This window comes from Seriola aureovittata, chromosome 5 (assembly GCF_021018895.1).
Source record: "Seriola aureovittata isolate HTS-2021-v1 ecotype China chromosome 5, ASM2101889v1, whole genome shotgun sequence".
In the NCBI taxonomy this organism is placed as follows: Eukaryota; Metazoa; Chordata; class Actinopteri; order Carangiformes; family Carangidae; genus Seriola; species Seriola aureovittata.
Window position 1 is genome coordinate 22,120,852 of NC_079368.1, and position 20,296 is coordinate 22,141,147.

Genomic DNA, 20,296 nt, shown 5'->3' on the forward strand with positions numbered 1-20,296 from the left:
ACTGGATTCCCATCAGGCTTTGCCTCAAGATAGTAAACAAAGAGCCAGCATTTAACAAAACTGTTGACGTGTACAGGGGGAATTTTTCTAACAAATCAGACCATCTGTACATGGAGCCTCTGAACAGAGCTGCACAGCACCTTAGTTATCTCGGTTTATAGGTGGTGCCGATGACAGCTAATGAAAACCTCTGCCAGCCGTTTTTGACCTTTTCCTGTTCAGTAGGTGTTCACTGTCATCCGCTCTGGCACTTTTAACAGTGGCCAGATGTCCCAGATGGCTGGCCCGGCTCTGCGCTGTCAGCAGATCTGCGAGCCGAGCATGAGCTTAGCATGAAACACTGACACGGCACGCCACATCCTCGAGGGAAGGGAACACCTCCAAGGAAACCTGCAGATCCGTACAGTTTGCACTCTTTGTCTTGCTGCCACTATGAAATGGTAAGGTGACTACATTACATGGGTCGCATAATTTCTATAGTGTGTCTCTGAGGCACTTTGAAGGACTGTTAAAAAGCAAATTAACCTATCAGCACACACAATTTGTATTGCCGTTTTCCCAGTTATATTAGACATATTTAGTCTAATCAAATGAACAACACACACACACACACACACACACACACACATATATACATATATATATATATATGTATGAAGTACTTGATAAAACACACAGGACCAACAAACAGCTTTCTGTGAAGGAGGAATTTATTTTGCATCTCTGCTTCTACATTAATCTCTTCATGATGCATCCGATATCATAAAGGTTAAAAACAGCAGTACAGTTGAACCGTCTAGAAGTGTGCTATTAAAATAACAGCATAATTAAAACATGTGAGGAACCCTCTACCCTCTAACAGCCCGCCTCTGAACACTATCCCAAAACTAAACCTGAAACCCCCACGTTTCGTCAACACAACCTCAGGTATCGCGACATTGTAAGCGTCCATCGTACTTGTCCATTAAAATCGGCAAGCTTACGCAAATCAGCACCGGTGCTGGCTGTGCCATGTGTAAGGCATGGGTTCCCATTGTCAAAGCAGGTAATCCTCTCTTGATCCTGATTTTGTCACACTGTGAGTGTTGAAAATCAATGCTGGAGCCACTGAGGCAAAAAAAAACAAAAAAACAGCACAATATTATCTCCCATAAAAGACACTGCCCTCATTCAAACCACAGTGATCTTTTTTTTCTTTCAAAGACTGCAAAAGTTGTAGCTTTGTAAAAACAAATAGAATATATTTCAACATATACAGTATATAAAGCTTTTTTAGTAACTAGTAACAAAAATGACCAGAGAGACAGAATCAGAAGGCACAGCGAGACGGTGGTGACAGTGGCTGCTCAGCGAGGAGACTGTAAACATTTCGTCCTGTTTGTCCAAGGAGAGAGATTCCAGGAAGGGCTTGAGTGTTTCCAGAAGGCAGTGTGTCTGCCACTCAAGCATCACTGCTCCTGGAGTGGCAGTCACTTAAAAACAGTCAGTTAAAAACAGTGTTGTAAGGCTAAAAACACTTGATATATGAAATCCTTCATCGGGTAGGCAGCAGCGGATATAAGGTTCTCTCTCTCTGCAAGTCATAACATTGACTAGATTTAATTCACCCACGCACCGGACCAAGTGGTGCTCCGTCATTATCACTGATTCTCATGAAATCTAAAGGCAGAAGACCTTTGTTTGTGTTACAAGTTGGCTTAACTTCATTAAATTACATGTCCTCTCTTAAATAAGGACACCCGGTTCCCAAACAATGTGGCCAACACACACAGAAACCTGAATTTGAAATTTCATTATTACTGGAGCGTAATCTCCTTGAATGTCCCTCCCTGCTGGATGAACAGCATTCAGCAGTGTGTGGTGCTGGCTGTTGTTTGCCAAAACTCCACTGTCTGCGTTAGAGGGAGGTGCATGGCCATTGATCACCAAGGTCTGAACCGACCGGCTGAGACACGTGATCCCTTACGCGTTGTCGTATTTCTGCAGGGCCTCCTCTAGCTTGCCTGTGATCTTTTGAAAGAAAGAAATCTGCTGCTGTAGGTAGTGCTGCATCTGTGCCTTGAAGTCGCGCACACGGATCTGGTTGAAGTGCTGGATCTCAGCCAGCGTGGCACAAGAGATGATGTTGCAGCGCTCGTTGATGCCTTCCGCCTGTGCCCGGTCCATCTTGCCCTCCTCCACATGCTTCTGGCTCTCTTTCACCTTCGTCAGGGCCCCTGTTTGGAAATCAAACAGAGCAGGAATTTAGACCAAGATTTCTTTTTTTGTTCCACGATCACAGTTATAATTATGTTTACCTTTCTTTTTAAACTGCTCCCTGAAAGTGAGTACTCTACATTTAGAAAAACACCCGCCCCATTTATTTGTCATGGTTCAATCAAAGAAGAAATCCCCCAGATGCTATTTTAACCAAAATGATGTGCTCTCAAGCATACCCCATTTTTGACAATGCTCCTTCCTTAAGACAGGAGATCTTATTTCCTTAAAGTTAACCTTTAACAGATCTCTTTAACTGAATAGTTAATTAACAATTGAAATAACTTGTCTCATAAGAGACAAGAACACAACTTAATCTAAGTAAATCTATAACTTAAGGGAAATGACCGAAAATAGTTGTGACTTTTGGCATGAACAGTTTGTTCCAAACTCCCTGAGAACTAGAGGCACATCTGTGTCTATAGTTAGAAAATGTGAGGGAGGCCAGGTCTAAAAATATCTATTACATTGTGTCACTTCAAAGCCTTTTATAAAACAACCATTTAAGGGGATTTTGCTGGAAGTTTGATACCATCTACTAAGGTTGTTGGCAATTCCAAGGACATAATATTAACATGGGCAACACTTCCTACTAAGTAAGTCTATTTTGTAAAATTTAGTTATTCTTTAATGCTGATGTAATGGTCAAGCAATTCACCATTTGCTAAATCCTCCCCTGTACAGCAACTACCCAATCATATATCAGCGACCGTTACTTGACAGAGTAGGTCTTTCAGCCAAAGCCAAAGCCAAAAGGTCAAGAACAAAAGTGAGAAGCAAAAGTAATAGATCAAACACTGTGTTTATCTCCTTTAATGTAACCTGCAAATGTTAGCATGTCCAGCTAACTAGCTTACTGCAGTGTCCTGAATGAGGGTTATTTCCAAGGCCAAGGAGGATTTCACTGGCTAACCACATTTTGTGAGGTTACAAGTTATATGGGGAGAAAAAGCCTGTGTATGTGTTCCCCCACTGTTTGGGTGCCAGTCCTTAATACTACTATATCAGAGTGAAGGGTAACCTTAGCAGCCATCCTCCTCTTTATTGGATTTAGGCAAGTTTACACTTTAGAGACAGCCTCCAAACTTGTTATCCGATATAGTGTTTACACCAAGCCATTTCTCTTGTAACATTAAAAGGGAACCTGTTTGAAAATACGGACAATTAAGCACATAGCCAACCTGTCATGCTTATCCAAGTATGTAAGCTAAGCAGCAAAACATGGTTAAAATAACAGCTCAATCTTACATGTTTCCTTATCATATGCGCGGTCAATACAAGAACAATGCTATTTCTTTATTTCCATGCCTTCTTTTGAAATAACACTATGTATCATCAGTTGGTGGGGATGTTTGCCTGGGACGGTCAGCTGTCATGTAGCCATCAAGAACATATATAAGACCTCTTTTACAGGATTCTCAGTTTTAATTAACTTTGCTGGAAACATTAAAAGGTCAGCAGGAGACAGCGTTTTCAATCAAGTTATCAATGTGGCTAAAGTTAGCTCAGTTAGCTGCCTAGCTAGTGGCAGTTTTCATTGGCAAAATGACCTCTCCTCTGCTAGAAATAAGAAGATTGTGTCTGAAATCAGAGACTCAGATCTTTTCATACACGTTATTTTATCAAAGCATGACAAAAAAAAGGTTTGCACTCTTTAGGGATGGTTTATTCTATTAAACAGATATTTCCAATCACTGTCATTTAGATGTTATTGATGTGTTTCAATCTCTTTATGAGTTCAGCTGCTGGACATTGCTTTGACCTGTGTGTTTGTATTTGAGGGTATTTGAATTTAAGTAAACCATATAACTATATAAACTACCTTAAAAAAAAGAAATGACACATATCACACTTGTACTGAGAGTAACGTCATTGTCAAAGCTGAAAGTAACCTCATTGCCAGGAAGAGCTACTTACTGTCGTTACTGTGGTGGACTCTTGCGGCATAAGAGGATAGACATGATGGTTTCAAACCTCCCGTTTTCACACATCAATTATCACTGCTGTTGCTAACTTTAAAATAAAACTGTTGAGTTTCGCTTGCTGCAGAATAAGCCTTCAGCCACCCTGGTGCCAAAACAAGAAATTAGCCTACAACTTTTCAGACAGATGGTTCGATGGGAGCAGAAGGCAGGGTCATAACACCAGGAGCTCATGACAGAGGACTTATCAAACAGCTGACATTTTCTGACCAAGCAAAGGAATAAATGTCATGAGCAATAAGTATGAGGTTGAAATGGTAGCGAAACTGACAGGATATGACCTTCTGTCTGAACTTACTACTTAAAAATGTTTGCATGCCATAGCTGCAAGCAAAGAGAACAACCACAGACAGACACATTGGTTTGGGTGGTAAATGTATGTCTGCTTAAGGAATGTTTCATTGTTTCTCACGACTCTTGTAAAAAATGATTGATCTGTAGGGCAAAAAGAGGAACTTCAAGATGTTTCCCCTTTTTTTAAAATTAACTTTGCAGCGCTTGTGATATTCTAAACACATGCAGGTGGTAAAGCCAGAGGCCACAGCACAACATTTCCTTGTTCCAGCTTTTCAATCATTTTTTTTCAGGTACCTTACTCTCTGAGAAGTTAGCCTTGAGATGTTTTAAATGAAACTTCCTGTCGATCTGTTTGATCTTTCGTTGCTTATGTGGTAAACGTTGGTCAACTCAGTACTTTGAAACACAGAAACCTCCACTGACGTATGTTACGTTGACATTATAGTGTTGACCATGACATGTTGTAATTGTTCAAAACAACGACAATATGTACTAAGATGAGTGTAACTCAGCGCATGGCATAACAAGCTGACAGATGATGTAATCCTCCGACCGTTGGCTTTAGGGCGGGTTGTAAAGGTGCGACTTGTCCCCTAAAGGCAGAAAACAGAACTTCCTGTTTTGGCCTGTCACAGGATTTTCTAGTCATTATGTGCGATTAGTCACCAGCACCCTGTTGAAAGTCTGATTCAACCTTCTTGTTTCTTGAAATGTGAGACCACAGAAGACTTACCCCTGATCTAAATCCCACACTATTTTTGGCTTTTATCTACCTTTCTATCTCCTTTTTTACAAAGCGCAACACTCAATATGTATGGATATAAATTACAACACACGGAGCAAAGAAATATGCTGACAAAATCCCCCCAAAAAGACATCTCTCTGCTCTTCCTCCCAAATCTGCCCAGTTTGCCTTCTGGCTGTAGCTCCCTTAGCAGCACTTTAACCCAGATCTTTGAAATTCCTCTAATGCACAACAGACTGAACATGACAGAAAGAGAAGCAAAGATGGAACAGTGGTACTGAGGGGGTGGAAAAAAGAGAGATGAGAACAAACACAGCTGTCCAAAGACTTTAAATGCCAGTCCTAAAGGTGTTTACTGTACCTTAAAGCTCTCTGGCTTCCTGCATTTTAAAAGCCCACTAATGGACTACAGAGGAATAATTGTAACCAAGGAAACTTTATGAGGACAGCAAGAGTTCAGTCATAGAAGATGGTGTCAGCGTAAGCAAACTCTAATGTACAGAGCCACATCATTTTCACAGCTGCTGCGAGTACATTTCACAGGCCTGTGGCTAACAGGGACCCACTAGTAAGACAGTGAGCTCGGCTGCAAATGTCAGCTGTTTTCATTATAAATGAATCTGCTTAATATTCTCTCAATGAATTGATTGTTTATTCTATTCTATTAGAACATGATAGTGAAAAATGCCTCTCACAATTTTTCCAGAGACCAAGGTCACATCTTCAAATCACTTTTGTTTTGTCAGAGCAACAGTCCAAAACCTGAAGATATTTCATTGACTATCACATATGTGCAAATGTGATGAAGTAGTTGAGAATGATATGTCTTTCCATTGCCTAAACAATAAATGGACTATTTTTTAAAGCACTATTGTCAAGTTGAATGTAACAGAAACAAACTTTTTAAAACTTTCATCTCTTTTTAAAATTCGTTTGGATGATTTTGAAAATTCTATAAAGCTTATATTATATTATATCACATGGTGGTCTCTTTTTGCCACAATAACTCATTAATAAAAGAACCAAAAACATCATGGGTCATTTTATTTACTGTGTTTCAGTACTAGGACCTTCATCGGTAAAATTCATATAAGCAAACAGCACCTACACCATACTGTATACACGTGCATGGTACCAGTGCTAATACCATATATATTCATAGGTCAACACTGTAAATAGTGAAAAGTGATCCAACACTCCTGTCTGTACAACCTTCTGGAGAGTATTAAAGTGTTACATCTAAATAAATAGTAATACTAAAAATGAAAACCTGATTTCATTACAACAGCGCCCTTATATAATTATTAAGCAATGCTGAGTGACTGACACTGGACACCGATAATGCTATTGTGTTAATATGAACCTATGGACATTCAAGATATAGAGCTACTGACTCACTAATAGTGATTAACAGTGTTTGTAGGATACTGCAGTCACACCATAAACAAGAAGAAGTCCTAGTGAGTGCCTCTGAAGAAATCCTCCCTGGGTGCATGGAGGTGGCAGCGAGCCCTCCTGGGCTCAGTGAAGGCAGCCACTTCAGCTCTTACGTAATCTCTGGTTACACAACACCAAGCTACTGCGAGCCTGTGACCTGAACAACCGGCGGCAATGCCCATCTCATCACTCCAGCACCTCGGTTATCCATTTGTGCATTAGAGGACATTTAAATAGCCTGTAACAACATATCAAACCGACCTGCAGCGTTTTGCACAGGAGTGTCAGCTGAAAGGACTGACTCAGCAGGAAGACCTGACATCCTTGCAAATCACTGCTTTCCTTTAACTCGCCTGCCATTGTTTTATCACTTCATGTGGTGATAAAACTGTGATGAGATCAGACAAAACACAGCTCTTAGTAATGTGCTGAATAGATAAAATGAACGAGGAAAGGGAACACATAAACAAAGTCAAAATAAGGACAAAGTTGGCCAAGCCAAAAGGCATTTCATCTGATTTAAATATTTATTAACTTAACCGTATTTCATCAGGGATATGCTTTGGCTTACTTTCCTCTCCTTCTAGCCTTGTGCTTTTGTTGACATGGTGTTTTGTATGCTGTCTATGCGTTTAAGCAAGTTGATTAAATGACAATTGTGAACATAAGTATATAAATGAGGATGAGGATATTCCTCTTTGCATTACATTCATCAGATGTGTGGTATTGACTGAAAACAGCCTAAAGATTTGTTGTCTGAGCCTCTTTATTTACTAAATACAAACATGATTTGCAAACTCACCTCGAGGTGGGTGGGGCTCTATTATAAAGTGACAAAAGGCCCGAAGTCAACAACAGGTTTTTCCTCTAAGAAGCACTGCAGACAAGATCAATATTACTGCACTGAGAATGTGTTTGAACAAGAACCTTCAGCATGGCTGCATTTACATATAACAATTGACAAATGAAGACTATGTGGGCGGTGTTAAAAAAGACATATGTGTATGTGAGTTTTGCATAAATGGCTCAACCGTTTATGGACTGCGATGTACGAAGGCAAAAGTTTTAATATTCAACTACCTCCTCTCTCTTATCTGCAGTAATGATTCTCTTTCACTAGGCAAACCAGAGTTATCTTTAACATAGTCTTACGGCGAGCATTAATGAAACCCCTCTCCTCCCTTCCTCTTTCACAAGAGCTTGAAATAAGATAAAACAACAACACCTAATGTTGTCAAGGCTACAATGTCAGATTAGAACAAAAATAAAAAAGGTACAAAAATAAAGGATATTAAGTTTAATAAGTTCTTAAAAGCAAAGCCACATATGATGCCAGTATCATGTGCTAGCATGGTCCCTGCCAAGCTGCACACTAATGGCTTATGTGGTCCCTGTAGAGGTGGAGATCAATAGGTTGATGTTCACTGCTCCACTGTGGGAAAGCTCACATTTCCCTGGTCACTTCCATGGGGACAAATAAAAACCTGTCTGGAGTCTGAGGTCCCAATGAGACGGATAGAAGGAGCTAAAAATGGAATACAGCTGTTGATAAGACTGATAAGCAATGCTTCGACATGTTTCTCCTACAGATAGCCTCTTGAATAAGGCAAAACACCAAGCTGGTTAACCTCAACCTGTACTTTTAAAGCTGCCATTACAATTTCTCTGTCTTTAAATCTTGATTATTGCTCAACTAGTGCACTGACACAAGGAAATTTCAGTCCCCGCTGACCTACTCAGCCCAACGAGTTTCTGTGCGACCACTTCTGAAACGTGTACTTCAGTTCATGACAACAGAGGATGTGGCCTAGCCTCACTTCAAGTGTCTAACAGGGAGAAGACAGCAATAAACCTGACTTCATAATAGAAGAATAGCCCTTGTGGACATTTCCTTCAGATGTTTATCAGGAAAGGCGTATTAAAACCGAGTCTCGGATGGGATAGGCTTAAACAGGGATTGGAAAAGGAAATGTTTTATTACATATATGAGAGTCTGAGAGAGAGGCTCACTCGCAAAATGAGCTGCACAGTATTATCTTCACACAATGAAATTTAAGCTATTGGTATTTGTGGATTCATTAAAAACCACATACAGGTGCCTTTCTCCCTAATTACCTTATGGTGAGTAGACAACATAAGTAGACTTTACCGTGTGAATGTCAAGTACCTTTGCAGTGGGTATTTGCATTTGATGCTTCCTGGGACCATGTAACCAATTTGAGTAACAAGCAGCCATTTGTCATAAACAGGGAACTTATTTAATATAATACAGGCACAATAACTGTTCTGTCACTATCATGCAGCATAATAAATGAAGCCTCTTGCAGATACTGGTACAATATGGACACAACAGGTCTTGTAGTGTGAGTGGTTACACAAATATTCTGTGGATAAACTGGAGTGAATATGTATTTTTGTGATTTATTTTAACAGAAATAAATCAGGAATAGATTCTTTCTTTAAAGCAAAAAGGACTGAATTAATGAAAAAATTGGCTTGACTGGACTTAAAAATAAAAAGAAGAACTAAACAACCTCAGTCCATTAAAAAAAAAAAAAAGGGGACCCAAGTAATTTCAGATTCAATATGTGACACATGGGTCTCCTTTTGATCTGCTGCATGCCCTTGGCTTTCCCATCAGTTGTGTTTCCAGTCTCACTGTGTGATGGAGTCCTGTTTCAATCCACTCTGTCATCTTTTTTTTCAAAATTGTGCCTGCAGCAAGGTCTTACATGTGTGGTATCAAATCAGAGTTTCTAATCTATGGAATCAGGCTGGTCTTATCACGCCAGTCTGCTGTGTCACCTTATCTGGGCTGTGTGTGGCCTACGTGGCAAACTTGATTTGAGTTGACTGGGAAGTTTGTGTTCTACTGCAGCCTAAACACTGTCTGTCCTGTTTCCCGAGTGTCATCTATAGTGGTCTGAATGGTCCCAGTGTTTGTAGGGGACCCGAATGATAAACCAAGATGTCCACAGGCAAGGTGGGGAGTTAACATGAGTCACCGGCAAACTGATAAACTTAATTTGTGGCACTACTAAATCACTTTATGGCTGGAAAGTCAATTTTTGGGATCCATATACCTGGTAATTGAAATGCACGACACCAGCAGGGACTCTGACTGGTGGATGAAAAGATTAATTTGCCGTCCTGATCTGAGAGACATGTGATTTTAGTACGGCAGAGCACTGAGACTGAACCTAATGCATGAATGAGAAGGATTAGTTCACATCACATCATCCTCTAATCTTGCAAGTGTATATAGGCCCACGTCATGTCCTGCATGGCCCCATTTCAGGTACAAATCTTTCCAATTTCACAGTTGTCAGTGACTATAAAGATTTAAATTTCATGTGATTTAAAAGCAGACATGCTCTAAATGAAAGCACAAAAGAACACATATAGGCACATACGTATGTTCAGAAGCAGTCAATCAGGTACAACAGAGGAAGAACAGCTCAGTTTGAGTTGCATGTTGCCTTTAGATTATCATTTTCTCTTCCTCATTAGATCGCCCAGTGTGCCACATTCTCACATATGGTCAACAGCAGTGAGAGCTTCTCTATACACAAGTGCTACAATGCTGCGCCTCTTGCATAACAGCGTTGCCTCTCATGAGCGTGACATTTTGCCACACAATGAGAACAATCACTGGGTTAGGGTCATGTAGGAGGATGGCCCTGATTATTCTAACATTGACTTACTGTACAAAGACTAGAAAACATGTGGACAATCATTCTGTTTTACATCAGCTGTGTTATAAACAAACCAAGGTGGGGCATTCTCCACCTCCACAACACTAATATCTAATAGTTCACCAGTCATGGAAAGTCAAACACAGTTTAAACGGGTGCTGCCCATGTGATAGAGCAGATGGCACAAACAGGAGTGGCTGCATGCAAACCTGTTCTCCAGATCAAACACTGGTTATTTGTTTTGCAAAGTGACATAAACTATAAGTGTAACCTGGCTGCAGTCAGCTCCTGTCAGGTCTGACAACTAACACTGCGTGAAGCTAATTATGTTGTTTATCTTGTTACGGCCAGGAAACACACTTCTTTCTTTACTTTAAAGCCTGTTGACTGTACACCGGCCAAATCATTTAATTTTAGTTGTGTATATTTAGTGAACTTTTAACTGGACAACAGGGTTTTGAATTATTTCAGTAGACATTGTTTTTAGGGAAATTTGTCTCCTGGTGTTGTTCAGGGATTTGATTGGTGTCCGGTTAAGCTTTGGGTTTATGCTGATTGTGTGTCTATAATTTATAATTTTCTTCTCTTTAGTTCAATTTTTCAATAATGACAACATTAAAAGTTGGCAACAATCTGTGTCCATATGTCCCCCTTATGTCCCACTTGCTTATAACCTTTTACAAAATGATGAATCAGTCTGTGGCAAATGCATTAAGTGTGTTTGACAGTGTTGTTATTTTACCTTTTTGGACATGGATGATGTCTGGGTAGTTTGCCAAGTGTCCTTGGTAAAGAGCTAACAAATCCATGATCGGGTCGAGATCCTTGCTGGGCTGCTCAGCAAAATACTCTCCGATGGCTTCATATGCGTCCCCAGTGAAGGAGATAGCCTGGTTGAGTCCAGCAGAGTACACCTGCTGGTCAATTTCAAATGCTTGGCTGAGGACCTTGAATGACATCCCCACTTTCTGATACTCCTTCTTAAAGCCACTGATCTGCTTGCGGGCGAACTCATTAACAGTGGCATTGAGCTGCAAGGTGCTGTCATCCATCCTTTTGGTGAAAGTCTTGAATCCGTCTATTTTGCTCTCGACCTCCTGGAAGTCGAGCGGAGCTGATGGAGTGCTGATGGTGAGGAAGAAGTTGGCTCCAACCATCTCATCCTTCTCGGCCTTCCTCTTTCCCTGCTTCCAGGCCTTCTCGTCTGTGCTGTTGCAGGTGAGGAAGTGCTGGAAAACATCACACCTTGCCAGGACAGGGTGGCTGGTCATGTGGTTCATCCACCATATGAGGCCTTTCCTCCTCTTGGAGATGAAGTCCTCCTCAAAGCGACCTGTGGCCTGCTTCTCTGGGATGTGTGGCACTGAGATAACAGGGAATTTCTCCACCAGCCGAGCATACAGCCAGTCAAAATGCTTATACCTCCTGTTCACCTGGTTTTGTGTGTGGGTGGGTGTCAGCTTGTAGGAGATGTAGCTTTTCATGCCCTTGAACTTGGTCTGTTTAGTGGGGTCGTCAATTGCACAAGTGAACGGGTACGGGTTCTCCTGCCACTCAGGACCGTACTGACCCATCACCACACAGATCTTATCCCCATCCTTCACAAAACCTGATGCCTCCCCCAGCACAAACGCCTCTCCTCCTGACTTCACAAAGGTGGAAAACCTGTTCAGGTTTCTGCTGACTGTGGCTGAGCTCTTTGCTTGCTGTGCATTACCTCTCGACATGGAGGATGTTGACACTCTGTAAGTGGATGGCCCATTGCCTTCAAAGTCATGATACCGTCCTCCTACCGTCCCTGGCTCATCTGCAACAGTAGAGCTGTCATCCCAGTCATCATCCCAGTCATCATCGCTCACTTGGCTGGGCGGCTGGTAAGCATGCTGCTGCTGCTGTTGTCGTTGTAGTGGAGGGGCTGGGAAAGCGGTTAAACCAGGAGGAGACGGCTTAGAAAAGTTCTCAATATTATTTTGAGGCGTATACGAGCCGTCAAAACCTCCGGGTGGGATGTTGGCGTATCTGGAGTCCGGGTAAGTGTCCCCAGATGTGCTGCAGCTGTTGTTGTTGAACGTGGAGGCGGCGTCGTTCCTCAGGATCTCCACGTAGGAAGCGGGGAACAGTCCCCTCTCTCCTTTGCTGTTCACCCCTTCGAACCAGCCCTCAATGTCCTGTTCGCTGTACAAAGTTAGGATTTCATTCTCCTTCACCGACACCTCCCCGGGGTTCTCAGAGTTGAAGTCGTACAGCGCCTTGGCTCTGAGCGCCATGATTCCCCACAGCTGGAAGAAGAGCAGGACAGCGGGCTAACTTATGGCTGGCTGGCCGGGGCAGGAGGGAAGCGCAGCGGGCAGCCAGGCTAGCTCAGTCAGCCCCGAGGAGACTACTCTTGAAACTCCGCGTACAAACTTCTCACAGTCAGAGAAAAGCTTTTTTTTTTTTTTTTTAATAGCCCTTTCTGCACGCTCCTTCCTCCTGACCAAACCTGAGAGGAAACTGCGGCGCAGAAGCTGCAGTGTGTGAGCCTGGAGCCAAGGTATTTTCCGCTACAACAACGCTTATGCGGGCTCCTCCAGCCTCGCTCCGATCCGAGCTGGACGCTTCTGCCTTCACGCGCTGCGCAGCAACCGCACGTCGACCAGGCTGGATAATCGAGGGCGGAGCTACAAGATGCTGCAATCCACCCAGACAACACAAATCAACCGCCTGTGAGAGCTTCAATAGAGCTTTGCCAGACTTGTTGAGTGCTTCATAGCAAAAACATAGCCCAGACCAGCCTGTGAGGAAGTCTTTGTCTCATTTAAGAAGAATTGTTTTGTGAGATAAAAGTGGAGGGTCTTATTTTTAATGTAAAATCTTACAAAAAAATACAGGATAAATGATGAAACATATACACTAGGGCTGCAACTAACGATTATTTTCATTGTCGATTAATCTGATGACCCAATTAATTGTTTGGTCAATTAAACATCAGAAAATAGTGTAAAATACCCATCTCAATTTCCCAGGGTTCAATGTGACACCTTAAAATCCCTTGTTTTGTTCAAAAGCAGTCCAAATCCAAATATACAGTTTACAGTTATTTAGAACAGAGAAAAACAGTAAATTCTTACATTTAAGAAGATGGAATCAGCAAATAATTTGGATTTCTTAAATCTTCTTGAAAATAACTTAAAATCAACCATCAAAGTAGCTGATGATTGATTTTCTGTTGATTGATAAATCATTTTTTATCAACTATTTGTTTCAGTTTTATACCATACACTATTCATGCTATTTCATTAATGATATAAGCATCCACGATGAATTTAATTTACACCAAAAAAAGTTCCTGTGGTCTTTGTTCCTCTGTTGTAAACCACAACATCAGCTGGATCTAAATTTCAACATTTGTCTCGATGTAGTCTGTGCTTGCCCCAGAAGTCTATTTCTACACCTGATATCCACCAACACAATTGCAAAATATATATATATATATAATGCAACATAACCTCAGTATCCTCAATTGTGGCCACAGCCCTGAACATCCAGGAATTATGGAAACTCCGGGCATAGCTAAGACTGTAGAAATACTGAGGTCATGGCTCAAAGTTCCCTGAATTGATTTTTCATCATCTAAATGTTATTTCCATGCAGTAAGGTCGAAGTGCTATCTCAAAGCCGTATCTGCAGTCTGGGGAAAGTAATGAACCCTTTATTTTAGTTTATTTTGATGGATGGATGGATGGATGGATGGATGGATAGATGGATGGATGGATGGATGGATGGATGAATAAAACCCCACACTGCTAAAACCCTGTGTATCTCAGTGTTTTCAGTGGTCGCTACAGCTTTGTCAGGAACCACTAATCAGTTTTAGCCTTTGTTGTTCTTATCTAACTGGTGTATCATACAGTGTTAACGAGAAACTAATCAGCCCATCATGAATTCAAAATGAACTCTATTAGAAAACATTTCCTTCCAAACCAAATGTTAAAATGTGAATTTTAAATAAAGAACTGTAGAATTTTACAGTAGGCTACACACCTGTCTCAGTTTAGATCCGTTTAAGATGAAAATGAAACTGATGTAGACTGGATGTCAGTTTAACCTGTGACGTTGCCAACTTCTTGTCATTTTCCATCATCTGAAAGGAATGTCATCTAAAAAAACACTGACATCATTCTGACTGGTTCTCATAGTCGACACTCCTTATTAGTTCAGGACAAAGTGGCAGAGTCATTTATGTCTATTTTTAAATCAAGTGGAATTTAATCAATGATTTACTAATCACCGATTTAAAAATACATGAACACATCGATTGAATACATGAACAGGCAAAAAGATTTATGGACTGATTGTTGCTCTATCCTCAATTGTGTGTGTGTGTGTGTGGGGGGGTGTTTGTGGGTGTGTGTGTGTGTGTGTGTGTGTGTGTGTGTGTGTGTGGTGGATGTTAGTTTGTTACACCCAGCAAATAATTACTATTCATAAGAAAACAGTCCAGTTCAGTTCAGAGCTTGATTGTCCCACAGGAGGAAATTCTTGTTGCAGGGAGGCAGCGTATAAGCATAAAACATATGCACAATGAAGACACAAAAAGACAGGAAATGTCTCCTGGTCATTTTAAATATTTTAAATCCTTTTCCGGTAGGAGAGTTTGTTTTGGGTGGAATGGTTTATTGATGAGATGCACTGAAGTTGCTGATGTGGCATTCCTTAATCAGATCTTTAACTGTTGCCTGTAATTAACAGGAAATAGCAGAAACTTTAGATGGGAATTGCCCAAAACTGTGCAGTTCAGTACTAGCTGTGTAGCCAGTATCTTAAAATTAGACCTAATCTGTGGTGCTATTCAAGTGTGCAGTTTCAAAAAACATAAACTAGTGATTACAGAAAGAAAGTGACTATTAGTTTGTCCTCTTAAAGGGGAGTAAAGTAAGTATATTTTGCACTGATAAAGTTTTATTTGATTATTTATATGTAATAGTTTAGACATTCATTTTAATGCTCTAGTTGTGCAATAAGGATACAGCTTACTTCAAAAGCGCCATGGCCGGCAGTCTATAAAAAGTGCAATGAAACCCAACACATGGAGCTGCTAACTGACTCATAACCATTGCTTTAAATGAACAGTTTTAGTGTCTCACAGTCTATATGCTGTTTCATGGAGTTTTACACACTGTGCTTCCTAAATATTCCCAGAGAAAGCATTAAATATCTTCTAATCTTTTGTAACTTTTAAATGCTAATATTTAGATATATAGATTATCCACATAAATTCTTGGATTCTGATTAACTTCACCTCTCTGGTTTCAAACATTGGAAGTGACCTTTGGTTGTTTACAAATACTGGTTGTAATTCAAGACCACAAGAATAACACAAAATGCTAAAGTGGAGGTTTTGTTTTTTGTTTTCTTTAAATATGGACTGATAAAACCAAAACGTTGCACTAACTGTTGTTTGTTTGTTCTTGTATATCACGATTCCAGGTAAAACTTTTAATATACACAGAGATAAATATGCACAAGCTAAACCACTCACTGTGTGTGCTTTGTTGACATTTCATTACATAAGCATTTCCTTTGATGAAGATGTCTACTGGGCAGCACAAGGGCTGCAATGATGGTGTGCATCTTTCTCTGGTAGATACTGCCCCCTTGTGACTGTTTTTGGATTTTTGCTGAGAGGAGGCTTATGAATTCTTTTCATTGGTAAAATAATATTAATGACAACAATACAAATCAGAATAAAGAAATAGATTGGTCCAAATCATTAGTGAGAAAAAACTAAATAATCACCTTTAAATTACGCATCTGACATTTTGCATTTTTTTCTTATTGCAGCTAAATGTTTACCCAAATTTGAGCTCTGGCTTTGCACTCGATATGAAATGTGACCTCTAATATGCTAGTGTGTGGCTGTATCATTATGTAAATCATGGAGGAGGCTCAGCAGGTGGAGCAGATCTGGCATCAACCATAGAGCTGGTGGTCCCAGGCTCCCCTCAACCATATGTTGAATTGTCCTTGAGCAGGACACTGAACCTCATATTGTTCTAGATGTGTGTGTGGGAAAAATGTCAGCTGTTTTGGCCAAAAGCCTCTACCAAATGAATATAATATGCTGTGGTGGCAATTCAACCACCATATTCCTACAGGCCACCAGAGGTCTCTCCTCTCATGTTTGACTGGGTTATAGTATATTCTGAGGAAGAGAATATTCAGTTTACAAATGCTTGTGCTATATTCTGCATATTGAATTAAATGCAGTTATATCTATGTGATTCTTCTCAAAAGTCTCCATACCTGTCTGACCTGTGCAGAGGACATTCACTTCACCTTCCACTCCACTGTGTTCAGGAAGATTTTCTTTATAGCACAGCACATGAACTATTGAGGAGTGTGGTCTCCAGGAGCAGGAATTACTTCGGTATGCAGCTTGCATCACATTAGCAGACTTGTGATTTATACTGTTATTCTAGTCACAATGATATCACATAATTGTTTTGTCTGGGCTCAGTGTTTGCTCTCAAATAATTCTTGCACATTTTTGTCCTATTAATTTGTTAATTTCTGATATAATGGTTTTCCCTGCCTAAATAGGGTTTTCTGTGCCGACTGTTGGGGAAGCTAGTAGGAGGAATGAAAGTCAGATTAGTGAATTTCTTAGAGATTCCTATAAGGATGACAGACTATACAACATGTTCTGGAAGCAAAGAGCAACCAATAGGGCGACACATATGCTGTTCTGACACTTGACACAGATTAACATATCGCTAGCTTTTTTATTCATCTGACACATGCACATCCTTTCCTTTATCCAGCCTCTGTAACATCTGTGGTGTGGCCTACATGCTTCAGAGGAACCAGTCTTTGACTTTGAACTCTGTTAGTTCTTACTGTGTCATCCCCTTTCATTCATTATGTATTGTGCAATGTATTATGTCAGAGGCGGTTGCGTTTTGTGTTGCTTCAAACTTGATAATGCTGTGGAAAACTACAATGTATGAGTGTATAGTTAGACATGGTCAGATTCTTTGGTTTGGTGTTGGTTGTTCTAAATTGAAAATAGAAGTGATTGTCATTAGGTATAGAGCCACCTAGTGGTGCCATACATTTTGGGATAAATAGTTAACTCAGTTTTGGAAATTAATAATTAAAAAAAAAAAAAATGTTATTATTTTAATATCTGACATTCAATGTCAAAATATGTGAATATACTTTTTAAAAAAAATGTTTTTACGTAGTCTGCAACCTTCCATTTATTGAATCTCAATGAGTTTTAAAAAAATGTTTTTAATAACCTACCCTGTTTTATTGCGTTTTAATGTTTGTGCTTGCCACCTATTAATTTCTTTGTCAATGTTTCATACAATTTAATGTAAAGCAAGCAATGTGTGTATGAAATGTGCTGTAAGTGAATTATTTACTGTCATTTATTTTGCATAGACCTACATAAAAGACGCTTAAGTTATTTATGGGAATAAACTTATATATTCTTATAGATATGAAATTCAGATGATCCCTCCGTCGTGCCGCCTTCCTCCATTGACAAAAAAAAAAATCACACTGCTACAGCTGAACCAACTCTCCAGTATTTTATAATTTAACCAGTGGATATAAACATGAGTATTACATCATTGATAAGGAGACGTTACAAAAGTCCTGTCAGGGCAATTTGGGAAAGACTATGTGTCACTGTATAGATGATAATAGCTGTGATCAAACTACACTAAAAAAATGATCTCTGAAATCCAAAATTGTATGTCCACTGTTCGGGGATACCGACTTAAAATGCAGAGAAGTTGATTTCAATAGAAGACCGCTGCAGCGTCGACTCCCAGTCAGAATGAAAATAGCCTCCATGTGTTTGGTCATGTGACCACGCTACGTGCGCAAAACGACGTGCGTGACGTAGCGGTGTAGGCTTCGCTAGTTTCCTCAACCAAACACTCAACTGATATTGTGTGATAAAAACTGGAAGTCAGCCGGTGGACGAGGGGCTATTTATTCAAAAAGAAGCACAGGAACCGGGCGGCTCTCGTCGTTTTAAACAAACTCACTCGCTGCTGTGTTGAAACTTGTCTCATTAGCGAGGAAGACGGCGAAAATTCCTCCTTGTAAACGCACCGAAGGCTAGTTTTTATTTTGCTGTGGCTGTCGAAAGGCGGGGAATACAAAGCGACGTGTGGTCAAAAGCATTTAATTTTGGACTCATTGAAGCAAAAACGGGATTACTACGAAGCCAGGTCGTGCTACAGTGACTGGTCAACGATAGTACATGGATTATCTGGTAAGTAAATGAATCGAAATGCAGTGGTGTTCCTCATTCCAAGAGCAAAGACTGCTTCTAACGTTTGGTTTCTTACCAGCTGGGCTCCTAATCAGGCTGTGATGCCACTCAGGTGTGTGACTGTAAATAATGAGGCGTAGTAACAGTTGTTGTTTTATGCTAATGTGCCAGCTGTAGCTTGTAGCTTTTGCCTGTCTGTCCTGTGGGAGCTAGGTTGAACCAAACCCCCGATCTGTTTACACGTGAAACACGATCACTAGCCAACTAGCTACACCCTTAAAGTACTGCCCGCTATGTAATGTGACATTAAGCTGTTGTTTTTCACAAAACACACTATTGCTGCTGAGGATAAAGCTCCAATGTGTGTTGGATGAGGTTACTTGGTGTCAAGATGTCAAGATGTGGACGTGAGACAATGTAGAACCGCACTGGTTTGAGACATTAGTCCCTTGCATATTGTTAATACCTGTGACCAAAAGAATGATGAATGATTGCAGTTCAAACTCCTGCACCAGATTTGGTCTGGGAGATTATGGTTTTTGGGCCTTTGCCCACATTGTAGGGATGGGATGGGTGCTGCTGAAACAGTGCAACAATAGAGAGGAAGCTGTAACTGAAGGCTTTCCCTGGGAATTTATAAAGCCAGAGGAAAAAAAAAGAGTACACAGACATTGTGCTGTCATTTCACAGGGGGTGAGGGGGTGGGGGGCAGAGTGACAGTGTGAAATGCAGAGGAACTTGCCCACCCAGTGTTATCAGCTTGTTTATAATGGGCCTCCCAAGATGTGGACCTAAAAAGAACTTTGAACTTCTGCTTCACTGTGACATTTCTTGAGTCAAGATTACAAAGTCCTATCCGGCAACTGGCACCAGAACAATTGTGCCATAATCAATACAGACTGATTCATGTCTACAGCTTGTCTGTGGCTTCTGGCCTTGGTGTGACACATTTTATGGGAAACAAAAGGATACCAAAGTGGCACATTCATAGTGTACATGAGTTATTTTGTAAACTTGGCTAGATGTCAGTGGAAAGTTGTTGGTACCAAAGGTAAACACAAGGGGTATTGTTGTCAAAAGAGCAGCCTTGTGACATGAAATGAATGAAATCAATTTCTCCCTAAGCTCTTTCTCTTCTCCGGTTGAAGTGCTGCAGGACCAGGACAGCTTTTATTCACTTACATTCACTTCAGATAATCTGAGACCAATTGTGGCGTAGTGCAAAAATATTAACATACCTAAAGCATATTTCTGCGTCAGATCTGCGTGCATATTGAGAGGGGAAAAATCCAGCTTGCATGCTTGAAGGATTTAAGGTTTTCTGTGACAAACAGTTTTCTGTGGAAAGCACAGCTGTAACTCTGTGGACTGTTGGAGCAGAGTGCTTGGCTGTCCTCAGAGGTCAGGCACTCAATAGGCGCGGGGCCTCCTTTCCTGCTGTGCAACACTGGAGACCTGGCACAAAACCCAGGCCAAAACTATGTCGCTTTCTCTCTCCTATAAATCAATAGGAACTTGTCGCTAAACCTTTTAATGAAAGATGCTAGTCTTATTTCCTGTTCATGCTTTTAGGTTAGGTTTTTAGAAAAGATTTGGCCTATAAGGGTAGTTG

The 20,296-nt window shown here is 40.6% G+C and overlaps 2 protein-coding genes across 2 annotated transcripts in view; one reads left to right on the top strand and one right to left on the bottom strand.

Annotated features, from left to right (window-relative positions):
• Positions 1 to 692: 692 nt before the first annotated feature.
• snx18a (sorting nexin 18a) lies at positions 693 to 13,034 on the bottom strand. Its single transcript, XM_056376014.1, has 2 exons — positions 11,155 to 13,034; positions 693 to 2,216 (listed from the first exon to the last, which is right to left on the bottom strand). The coding sequence occupies exons 1-2, from the start codon at positions 12,677 to 12,679 to the stop codon at positions 1,963 to 1,965; spliced, it is 1,779 nt and encodes a 592-aa protein (XP_056231989.1). The 5' UTR covers positions 12,680 to 13,034; the 3' UTR covers positions 693 to 1,962.
• A 5,274-nt stretch (positions 13,035 to 18,308) lies between these two features.
• Positions 18,309 to 20,296, top strand: part of LOC130169344 (ADP-ribosylation factor-like protein 15) — a 100,892-nt gene continuing 98,904 nt past the window's right edge. The window contains exon 1 of the mRNA XM_056376019.1: positions 18,309 to 18,684. Within this exon, the coding sequence (XP_056231994.1) occupies positions 18,673 to 18,684 (12 nt within the window). The 5' untranslated portion in view covers positions 18,309 to 18,672. The remainder of the gene's footprint in view (positions 18,685 to 20,296) is intronic.